We start from the raw sequence: 11,334 nt of genomic DNA, 5'->3' as shown, positions 1-11,334 counted from the left end.
TTTTTTTACATAACCTCATATTTTACATTTTGAATGCAACCGTCGTTCAAATTTGAGGAACTCGACTATATTGTGTATTTTGGAAAAATAAAATTTATGAAAATTAAATATGGAAAATTTAATTTTAAGGAAATTGTCTTAGGACATGTCTTAGGATAGAGATGGGAGAAATCTGTTCTAAAGTAGGACAGTGTATTATGACGACGCCGGCGCTTAGAAAATTTCGGAATTCTTCGCCAACTCGAAGCATTCCGAAGAAAAGCCGATCGCTTTGAGCTTGGTTTGCTACCCCTGACTTTCGGACTGTCAGTCATGTCGGCAATCGAAGTGTGTGTTGGAAAAAAATAAATAATTTAAAGTCGGGAATATGAGCAAATTTGGTCCATTTTTACATCTTTTTACGTACAATGTGACGCAGTAGTGTTCAGAATAAACAAGAAACGGGGTGTAAAAGTGTTTTTAGCCGTGATATTAAGCTTGGGGCTCCGTCTAACCTCAATTCGGATGATTATCAGATTTTTTTCAATGGAGGAAAATCTTTTTTTTATTTATTGACCGGTTTTCCGAGTGAGTTTCTGTAGTGTAGTTTCTTGCGTATTGACTACGTAGAAAGGCCAGAATCTGCAAATCTTTTGGATATTGCATGAAAGAGTGAAAAGAAATTGAGGGTGAAAGAAAATGGATCAATCATCGCCACAATTTATGGTCTTTCAAGCACTTCAGTGTGCTTGCAGTCAGAATTCTGAATTGCTGAAACCAGCTGAGCAGAAGCTGATTGAATGGGAAGTTGAACCAGGATTCTACAGTATCCTCCTGCGGATCTTCACGGATCACACGGTGGATGTTAGTGTTCGTTGGATGGCTGCTGTATGTTTCAAGAATGGCGTGAATAAATATTGGCGGAAGCATGCTCCTAATGAGATCAAAGCTGAGGAAAAAGAGACAATTAAGACAGCTTTGATAAGCTCATTTAATGAACCTGTGCCTCAGGTTGCTGTTCAAGTTGCCGTTATCATTTCTAAGATCGCACGACTCGATTGTCCACAGAATTGGCCAGAACTGATTCCAACTCTGCTGGAAGCTGTTCGGGTGGACAATCAGCTGCAGCAGCACCGGGCACTTCTTGTGCTTCATCATGTAATCAAAGCCCTATCGACAAAACGCCTTCGAAATGATCGGCAGATGTTTGAGGACCTCACGGAGAATGTCTATTCGTTTATCTTGAACCTGTGGGATGGATTCATTTCACTGTACTTCCAAAGTATCCATGAGCAAACAGCTTCAGTCGGTGTCAGTGTATCGTACATCGAGAAGGCCCTCCTGACACTCAAAATGCTACGCAAATTGACCATTTATGGTTTCAGTCAGCCGTACAAATCCGAACACTGTATGATGTTCATAAAGACGGTATTTCAGCGACTGGAGGAATCACTGGAGGCTCGGATGCGCCTGAAGATGCAGGCTGAATTGCAGAATCTGTTGGAGTTGACGGAGAAATTTATTCTGAAGCAGATGAAAATTCTCAATGAATTTCTAGAGCAACATCCAGCATCGTGCATTGATTTTGTTCCCACAATTCTCGAGTTTTCCTTCAATTATGTCTTCAACGAAGGCACCAGCAAGATTTTCGAGGGTAATGTGGTCCAATTCACAAATTTTGCCATACACTGCATCAATCTTATGAAGAGAATACTGTCCACCGTGAAGTACCATATACCAGCCAATAAGTCAGACAATGTTGATTTTACAAAGGCCAAGAAGGCCAAAATGGACTTTTTCACACCAGAACGCATTAGCTACATTTGCGAAAAGATCATCACTCATTACTTTATTCTCACCCAAAGTGAATTGAATTCGTGGGATGAGGATCCCGAGGCATATGCTTCCGATGAAGGTGGAGATTCATGGAAGTATGAACTGAAACCCTGCACAGAGACATTCTTCCTCACACTGTTTAAAAATTTCCGGGAACATATGAACCCAGAGATGGTGAAATACATCCAGAAGGCCCAAATGACCATCTTGACTGAAGATTCTGATCTTAAGGATATTCTCCTAAAAGATGCCATCTACAATGCTGCTGGACTTGTGGCATTTGATCTCTTTGATGAAGTGGACTTAGATCAATGGTTCACATCTCAATTGCTAAATGAACTGAAGATCAAGAATAATAATTTTCGGATCATAAGAAAACGAGTGATTTGGCTCATTGGGCAGCTGACTGGAGTGAAGTTTTATCCAGCACTCAGACCACAAGTCTATGCAGCATGCCTGGAACTGCTAAAACCAGAGGAGGATATCTCTATTCGGCTTACAGCGTCAAAAACCCTCATGACGACCATGGATGATTTCGATTTTGATCCTGAAACATTTGTCCAGTTTCTCGAACCATCCTTCTTTCTGTTATTCTCTCTCCTTAAGGAATCTCGCGAATGTGAGACAAAGGTAAGCAAATATTTCCAAAATCTAAACTAAACTATTATTTCTTGTGCAATTTCTCAGCATAAACGTAGGGTGGAGTAACCACTTATCGCCATGTTTAGGAAAAAGAGGAATTAATTTTATTATAACTTTTGAACTCTTATTACAAGATAACTCAAATTTGACACAAAACTACTCAGATTTATTGGCTTTTGATCTGTAAAAACAATAGTCCTACACAGTAAAAACGAGATGAAATTGGCAGGTTGAATTCCATTAGTTGAATTGAACTAGTTGAAATTATGAATTACAAACCACTAAAAAATCAACTTTGAACTGAAAAGGAATCATTTAGATTGCAAAACTAGTAAAATTAAACTCTCGGTAATGGCCTACGTACAATAAATAGTAGTAATAATTACTATAATAGTAATAAAATGAAGCAACAAAATGGAATAAACTTCATTCAACTGACTGAGTGAAAATTGCCACGATTATCGCGTGTAATAGAATCAATTCGATTGTCGTAGTAATTTTTCAATCGATTATCGCAGCAAAAAGTTCAACTTTCAACTAATTTCGTTTGAACTCATTCTTCTTCTTTTTACATTTTATGTAATTTCAGTACAATTGTTGAAGGTAAATTCAACTTAGTTTGCTTTTCAACTACGAAAATTCAACATGTTTGCTTTTCAACTTTGCTTACTACGATAATCGTTGCAAATTTACTACAATTATCAATGCTCTCCCATTACACGCGATAATCGTAGTTATTATTTTTTACTGTGTAGAATTTAACGCTGGACTACTTAAAAAACTAATTTTTATTAACAATGCAAAAATAACCACTTCGTCGCCACTTTTCACTACTTTTCGCCAGTTTTGTAACCACTTATCGCCACCCACTTGAGAAGGTCCAAACTCGATTATTTTAGGCAATGTTATAAAAAGAATACATTCAGCATTTCTTTTTCCTCATGATCACCTTATTTTTACTCACTTTAAACGATTTTTCTTCACATGTATTTGAGAAATCAAATTATAGGTCTATTGCAGAAAGTAAACAATGCAGATTTGACAATTGACAATCTGCGAAGCGAAGTTAGCTTCGTCTATTGAAAAGAGATGGCGACAGGTGGTAAAATCATTCCAAAATATTACCACTTTTCGCCATGCCTCATTTTTATATAAAAATAATATAAAATGAAATATTAATTAACTAAATACAAATTTTATGTATTCCACAATTGTAATTAAATATTCAATGGACAAATTATTGTTCCAAAAAGGTATTTTTTGTTTGATGAAAATTTGATGACACTTAGTATATTTGGTAAGAAATATTGGATTGAATGCACTTGCTAAAAATATTTCTCTAAAAAATGCTCACAATCGTAAATCCAAAACGAATAATTATTATTTTTCGACTCTATACATAGCAGCAGTAAAAATACAAAGAACTTTGCGGCTCATTTATTTCATAAATCGGGAGAAATAGCGATTTCAATATAAGTGGCGAAAAGTGGGGCACTGGCGAGAAGTGGTGATTCCACACTATTATGATTAATTTTGATAATTCGCACAAAAACCAAAAAAATCGATTTTAGTATTGGTTCCCTTATTATATTCTTGTTTATTTTTATAATGTTTAATAAAATGAGACCAGTAGGGGAATTCTGTAACGATATGACAATGTCATATGACAAATTTTCGTAGTAAATTCTGGAGCAGGACACCATAAAAACTCAGTTTGCATCTAATGGTCATTGCAAGGAGATCTATGCAGCTTTTAGTACCTCATATACCTAAGTCGGATTTATGATTAATTCTTCCGGATTTAACATATAAAAAAAATTTCAAATTTGTCATATGGCATTGTCATGCTGTTAGAGAATTCCTCGTCCAGTCAAAATTTCAAAGGCCAAAATTGCGAAAATCAAAATTCGCAAAACCAAAGATCCCAAACGCCAAAATCCTGAATGGGTCATAATTCTGAAAAACCAGAGTCCTGAAAGGAAAAATTCCGAATTCATAAAAGTGCCATGGCCATTTTTAGGGTTTCGTCTCTTTCAGAATTTTGTTTTTCATATTTTTAGCTTTCGGGATTTTGGCCGGAACTTTAATTAAATATTATTGAATTGATTTGGTACTTCATAGTTAAAGATCTAAAAAATGGATAAACAAACACAAAAACTAAACTAATAAAAATTTACAAAAAAACAAAAAACAAATGAGCAATCACTAAATAAAATCACAAATTCGATTGTGAGTTGAATTTTGAAGGTAATGGCTTCAGCACACCTTTTAGATCAGGAAAATATCACAAAATCAAAATTCACATCTCTCTTAAATTATTTTCTTTTGTCTATCCCACTCTATAACACTCTTCTTCTTCTTTTGAACATCACACCAAATTTAATTTAGTTCAGTCTAATTTCAAAATCAAAAGAGTGGGATAGACAAAAAATTGATAAGAAAAAGGACGCGAATTTTGTTTTTCATGAAATTTTAGCGATCTAGCGGAGACTGGGGCAAAATTTGTCAAAACGAAAATTTCAATATTTACTATTTTCTAAAATAAAAGAGACTGAGGCTTGAAATTTTTATTATAAGATAGCCTTCATGAACCTTCTTAAACTTACAACGTTTCAAGGAATTCGAGGAAGGATTATGTAAAATAAAAAATAATGAAATTTTTGTGGGAGTAAAACGTCACAAAATTTCTATAGACTGACAAAAATTGCCCCAGCAATTTTGAGAATCTGCACAAAATCGACTTTTAGAAAATGATTCGAAAATCACATTTCTTTCGAGATAGAGGAAAATAGTCTTCTGCAATGTTGTAAAGCAGTAAATTTCCTATAATAATATACTCAAAACGTTTAAATTTTCTCAGAACTCGTGAAAGAATTAAATATGCGTATAATATATTTATATGAAAAATTAAATTATTTTTCCACTTTCTTTAGCTTAAAAAAAAACGAAAAATTCTCCAAGAATTTCTATATGATTAAATTTTCTTTGCAGATGAATGTTCTGACTGTTATGTCTTTTATTGTGGACAAAATGAGCAATAATATCTCCTCCCAAATGGACAATTTAATCGAGTACTTGCCACTCCTGTGGGAAGAGAGTGCTAATCACAATATGCTTCGTTGTGCCATAATTTCAACTCTGGTAATTTAAATTCATTTTTTTTTGGAAAATTATTGCCTTATCTTGACAAATCCCTTTCAGCTGCAAATTGTGAAGGCTCTATGTGATATTCCCGCAAAATTGGCACCATTTCTCTATCATGTCATCTCATTCAGCACAAATATGGATGAGCCTTCGCATGTATATCTTCTGGAGGAAGGATTAGAATTGTGGTTGAGTGTCATTGAGAATAGTAGTTTAATGACACAAGAATTATTGCAATTGTGTGGAAATGTTCTTCCCATTATAGGTAAAAAGCTCAAAATTCTATAGAAAAAAAATTGTAAATAATTATTTTTATGTATTTTTATATTTATTTCAGAGAATTCTTCTGAAAATCTGAGAACGGTGCTTTATATAATCCAGGCTTATATTTTATTGAGTCCTCAGGTATATTTGGAACGTCATGGGAAGAATGTTGTGTCAACGTGTGCCTATCTCTTGAGTGATATGCGTCCAGAGGGTATTTGTATGATTATGAAGCTCTTTGAGGCATTTTTGTGTGCAAAGCCCGAATTTTCAATTGAATTGCTAAAGCCCGTTCTTCCAGATGTATTCAAGTGAGTAAAAGATTTTTTTTACTTTGATTTTAGTGAAGGAGATAAGTATAATCCTATTAAAATTTCATGTATATCCTCCGCTCGGGCCTAAACTTTGGCATAATGTGTTTTGCAACTCCCTGATCTAGAATATATGAGTGGCTAAAATTTTTTTCTTTCCATTTTAAAGCATCCTAAAATTGAGTAAGATTTTTTTATTAAAAGGATCGTCTATTGCTTATAATTATATATATAAAAAAAAATGTAAGAACCCCATGGTAACTGAACACTTGAGAGAAATCCGAAAAAGTTAAAATAACATTCCGGAAATGTTAATTTTACTCTGCAATACTGATCCAAAATCGGTGTAAATATTACCCTTTTTAGGTGTATTGGGGGTTAGAGTTATACTTTTTCATGTTAATTTTACCCTTAAAAAGGTGTAAAATTAACATTAAAAAATTTTAATATATTTTTACACCTAAAAAGTGTTAAAGTTATGAGGAAAAATAGTTAATCGCACCCTCTTTTTTTTCTCAGTGAAATTATTTTGATTTGAATTTTTGTAGTAAAAATTCCTGATCTTTAACCCCATAAAATCAAAATTATCATCCCCTTCTGAAATGTTTTAGATATGTGTATTCTACTCTTTCCCATTCTTCTTCTCGTAAGTGTTATGATAAATTCAATTTCGATTAGAGTGCGATAGAGATGTTATATGCAACGTGTTTAAAATTGAAAGAAATGGAAAATGTATTTCATGAAATTTTCCTGATCTAAAGTCTAAAAAGCACAACCTCCAAATTTTATCTCGCAATTAAATTTTTACGCAAAAGTTACCATTCCATTCGAGGTGGTCTGTCAAGAATTTAAGCCACGATAAGCTTTTCTCGGAGGCAGCTCAAATCCCAAACTCCAAAATCCCGAAAAGGCCAAAATCCCGAAAGCCAAAATCCCGAAAAACCAAAATCCCGAAAGCCAAAATCCCGAAAAACCAAAATCCCGAAAGCCAAAATCCCGGAATATGCAAAATCCTGAAAGGGATAAAATATGGAAGATAATGTGTAGAATAGGTAATTTCCCAAGACACAGAAGATTTCCCTTTGCCTCCAGCAAGCGCGGGTGCAATTTTGGGAGTAGCTATGACTCTTCTAAGAATTCCGGATTTTGGCTTTCGGAATTTTGACTGAGGCCCGCTTTTCTATACACAGAAATAAATTATTTTGTAAAAATGTTCGTAAATGTTTGTTAATTCCTATGGGGGAGTTACGAAGTGCTCGTGAATCGTATAACCCACAAACAAGTTCGTAAAAGTTTGTGCTTTTTTACAAACATTGTTCGTAACATGATCACTGGACGAGCATTTTTTGTACTTTTACAAACATTTGTTCGTAAATGTTCGTAAACACACAAAAAATGTTCGTAAAATTTTGTCATTTGTTCGTAAATGTTTGTTTTCTTGTCGAGCATTTTACAAACATTTACGAACAAATTACAAAATTTTACGAATATTTTTTGTGTGTTACGAACATTTACAAACAAATGTTTGAAAAAGTACAGAAAATGCTCGTCAAATGATCACGTACGAACAATGTTTGTGAAAAAAGTACAAACTTTTACGAACTTGTTTGTGGGTTATACGATTCACGAGCATTTCGTAACTCCCCCATAGGAATTCACAAACATTTACGAACATTTTTACAAAATATTTTTTCTGTGTAGGCTCATGACTAGTCAATTTAAACACAGACACAAAAAAGAAGCAGAAGGAAAAGATCACTATGGCTTTGGAATACCTTTTGGATCATGAAAAAATCATGAAATCGCAATTCACATACCTTTTTTCCTAAACGTTCTTCATATGTTTATTCCTATTTCTGTCCTGAAAAGCCAAAATCCCGGACAACTAAAATTCTGAATTGACCAAAATCTCGTAAGCCAAAATCCCGAAAATCCAAAATCCCGAAACGCTAAAATCCCGGAAACTCAAAATCTCGAAAGGCAAAATCACAAAAGCGAAGATGCTGAAAGCCAAAATTCGAAAAAACGAAAATCCCGAAAACGAAAAATGCCTGAAAGCCAAAATCCAAAAAAATGGTGAAATGGTGGGAGTAGTTTGTCACTTTCAAAAATTAGAGGGAATTTGGCTTTTCGAGATTTTTTGCTTTCGGTGTTTGGATTTCGGTATTTGGACCCATTTGGGATTTTGTCTTTCGGGATTTTGTCTTATCAGGTTTTTTGTCATTCGGGGCGTTCGGGATTTTGATCTTTGAGATATTGGCTTTCAGAATTTTAGCGTTCAAGATTTTATGATTTTGGCTTTTCAGGACTTTAGCTTTTCGGGATTTTAGCGTCTCTGGATTTTGGCATCCATGATTTTGACGTTTGGGACTTTCGCAATTTTGGCGTTCAGGATTTTGGGCTTTTGGGATTTCAGGTTTCGGAATTTTGATCGGGACCCTTTAAAATATGGGAAAATCGTATTTAACTTTAAACAGAGATATTTCCAGAACCAGAGCCGTGTTTTACATTAAATTTTTTTCGGATATTAAGGAATTTAATTAGCAACATTGTGCTTGCTTTGTAATACAAGTGCTACGGGTTCGAATCTCTTAAGTTACTAAAACTTTGTATATATTTGATTCGTCTCTAATGGGTTGTACCGCGCTTACACAGGACACTTAGCCTCTTAAGGACGAGAAGTTCAAAAATCGATGGTCAGAAAAAATCATTTTTTCTAACGTTTTAGAGCAAAATACAGCTTTAGAAAGCCATAGGAAAAATTTAATTTTTGGGTCACGGATGACCCAATCGTCCTTAAAGGGTTAACTAATGAAGAATGCAGTACATCCCTGTAAACCTTACAAGAAATCCCGATTCCTCTATGGAATGCCGTTTTTTCAGCAGATACTGTATATCCCGTATTACAAATTGCATCCTTTGTTTTCTTTCTAAAGGAATATAATTGAAGATAAGGATTATTCCTTGGTGATGACAATGTATCTGTCGATAATGGCTCGTGTTTTGCTGATCAATCAAGTAGTCTTCAGTGAGGTTCTGCAAAGTCTCCAACTACCCAATGCTTTAGCAGATATTTTGGATATTTGGATTGCAAAATCTTCACTTGTGACGCAGGCTGATAAGAAGAAACTTCTCAGTTTAGCTATGTCGAGCCTGCTGACAGCTCACAATGATACGATCTTCGAGAGATTTGGCTATATTATTCTCAAAATATGTGAAACAATGAATGACATTATGATGGAATACTACGAGGAATCAGGAGTTTGGGCAGAGTAAGATTGATTTTTTAAAAGATTTTAGGCAGTTTTTATTGAGTAAGAAGTGTACTGTCTTTACAGTTCTCTGGTATTTACTGAGTCAATGGAGTTTGACTCAAGTGATATGTGGTCATTGGCTTCTGATGTCGAGTTTGAGAGTAAAACGCATCACTACGAGCGATGTCGTCAGATAGCTATGGAGGATCCTGTTCATAAAATTTCTCTCAAGGATTATCTTCAATCACAAGTAAGTTTATTTTTCATTTCATCTAATTTGATTTACCTTATCATCTTTATTCCATTTTTTTTTGCAGTTATTCACACTCAAGACACAAATAGGCAATGAAAGGTATCAAAACTTAATGTTGTCTGTTGATGCAAGTGTTCTCACCGATTTATCGGAATTCATCAACATTGGAGTTACTATTCCAGCAGCTACGTAATTTATCTAAAAAAAAAGATACCTTTGCAAATACCTATCGATATAAATTCAATAATCAACTAAAGATACAAATTCATCTAAATTTTAAATGCTTTATCTTTTTTATGCATAAGGGAGCAGGATATTGGATATACACAAATTATACCGGCGAGAAGTTCTTTTATCTTTTGAATTGTAATCTTCAAGTAATAATTTTTACTACTTGTACGTCATTTTATCTTCAAAATTGTTTTTAAAAAAATATTATTACACAATTTTTTATGTTGAATTTATAGAGAGGACCTGCAATTTGTTATTGTGTATTTGAAAGTTAGCAGAAAATAAAACATCAACGTAACATACGTTAAGAATAGTCTCCTCTTTTAATCTTTACACTTGAGAGAAATCCGAAAAAGTTAAAATAACATTCCAGAAATGTTAATTTTACCCTGCAGAATTGATCCAAAATCGGTGTGGATATTACCCTTTTTAGGTGTATTAGGGGTTAAAGTTACCCTTTTTATGTTAATTTTACCCTTAAAAAGGTGTAAATTTAGCATTAAAAAATGTTGATATATTTTTACACCTAAAAAGTGTTAAAGTTCTGAGAAAAAAAGTTAATCGCACCCTCTTTTTTTTTCTAAGTGTAGCAAGTTTTTTCAAAATTTAATTTTCTAAATTGTCCTGTAAATCATAGCATTAGCTGCTAGTAATGTCTGAGTCAGGCAGTATGGGAAAGTGCCCATGCTTTACACGATCCCAAGCTTTACAATGACTAAATTTTTCGTATGTTTTTCAATAAATGTGATTCATCTGAGTGTCTTGTTTTTACTTTAAAATATATTCCGGAGTAGTATTTAAACAGAAACATAGGAAAAAAATTACTCATTATAAAGCTTGGGACCGTGCAAAGCATGGGCACTTTTCCCTACAGGGAAGCGAAAGCGCGTCTTCCCAGAGTACGAGAAATTTTTTTTCTGAAAAACTGTTTTGCGAAACTCGTAAAATCCGAAAGTTTAACGGAATCAGGGAAATCCAAAAATTTTTTACGCGAAATCCGAAAAATTAAGAAACTTGTTGCCTGCAACCGAGAAACCAAATAAAAGTTTTGTGAAATCGGAGAAATCCAAAAATTGTTTCGTGAAACCTGAGAAATGTAAAATAAAAGTTTTGCTTAATTTGAGAAATCTAAAGCAAATTGTGAAAACCGAGAAACTCAATAAACGTTTCGCAAACTTAATAACAGTTTTGTACAATTCCAAAAAATCCTAAAAAATGTTTTAACAAATCAGACAAATCTAATTTAATTTGCAAAATTCGAGAAACCGAACAAACGTTTCACAAAACCAAATAATTGTTTTATGAAGTCCCAAGGTCCCAAGAAACCAAAAAATATTTTTAGAAAACCAGATATATCCAAAACCTATTTAAGAGGAACTCTACAAAAATTTCCTGAAGTCCAATTATTGCTTTGTGGAAT

At 33.8% G+C, this 11,334-nt stretch overlaps 1 protein-coding gene across 1 annotated transcript; it reads left to right on the top strand.

The window, feature by feature from the left end:
* The first annotated feature begins 289 nt into the window (after positions 1-289).
* On the top strand, positions 290-10,225 carry LOC129809553 (importin-11). Its single transcript, XM_055859476.1, has 7 exons — positions 290-2,445; positions 5,449-5,598; positions 5,659-5,866; positions 5,939-6,176; positions 9,113-9,448; positions 9,515-9,680; positions 9,748-10,225. Exons 1-7 carry the CDS (start codon positions 679-681, stop codon positions 9,874-9,876), a joined length of 2,994 nt encoding a protein of 997 aa, XP_055715451.1. The 5' UTR covers positions 290-678; the 3' UTR covers positions 9,877-10,225.
* Positions 10,226-11,334: the final 1,109 nt, after the last annotated feature.

The sequence above is a fragment of the Phlebotomus papatasi genome, chromosome 1 (genome assembly GCF_024763615.1).
Source record: "Phlebotomus papatasi isolate M1 chromosome 1, Ppap_2.1, whole genome shotgun sequence".
NCBI lineage: Eukaryota > Metazoa > Arthropoda > Insecta > Diptera > Psychodidae > Phlebotomus > Phlebotomus papatasi.
The sequence above is the reverse complement of the archived record's forward strand: the minus strand, read 5'-3'. Positions and strand labels throughout refer to the sequence as shown.

Excerpts from the sequence above, each read along its gene's own strand:
- LOC129809553 (XM_055859476.1), top strand. The coding sequence starts at position 679 with ATGGATCAATCATCGCCACAATTTATGGTCTTTCAAGCACTTCAGTGT. Across the intron at positions 5,867-5,938 it reads AAATGTTCTTCCCATTATAG|AGAATTCTTCTGAAAATCTG; the intron begins GTAAAAAGCTCA and ends TATTTATTTCAG. Across the intron at positions 9,449-9,514 it reads GAATCAGGAGTTTGGGCAGA|TTCTCTGGTATTTACTGAGT; the intron begins GTAAGATTGATT and ends CTGTCTTTACAG.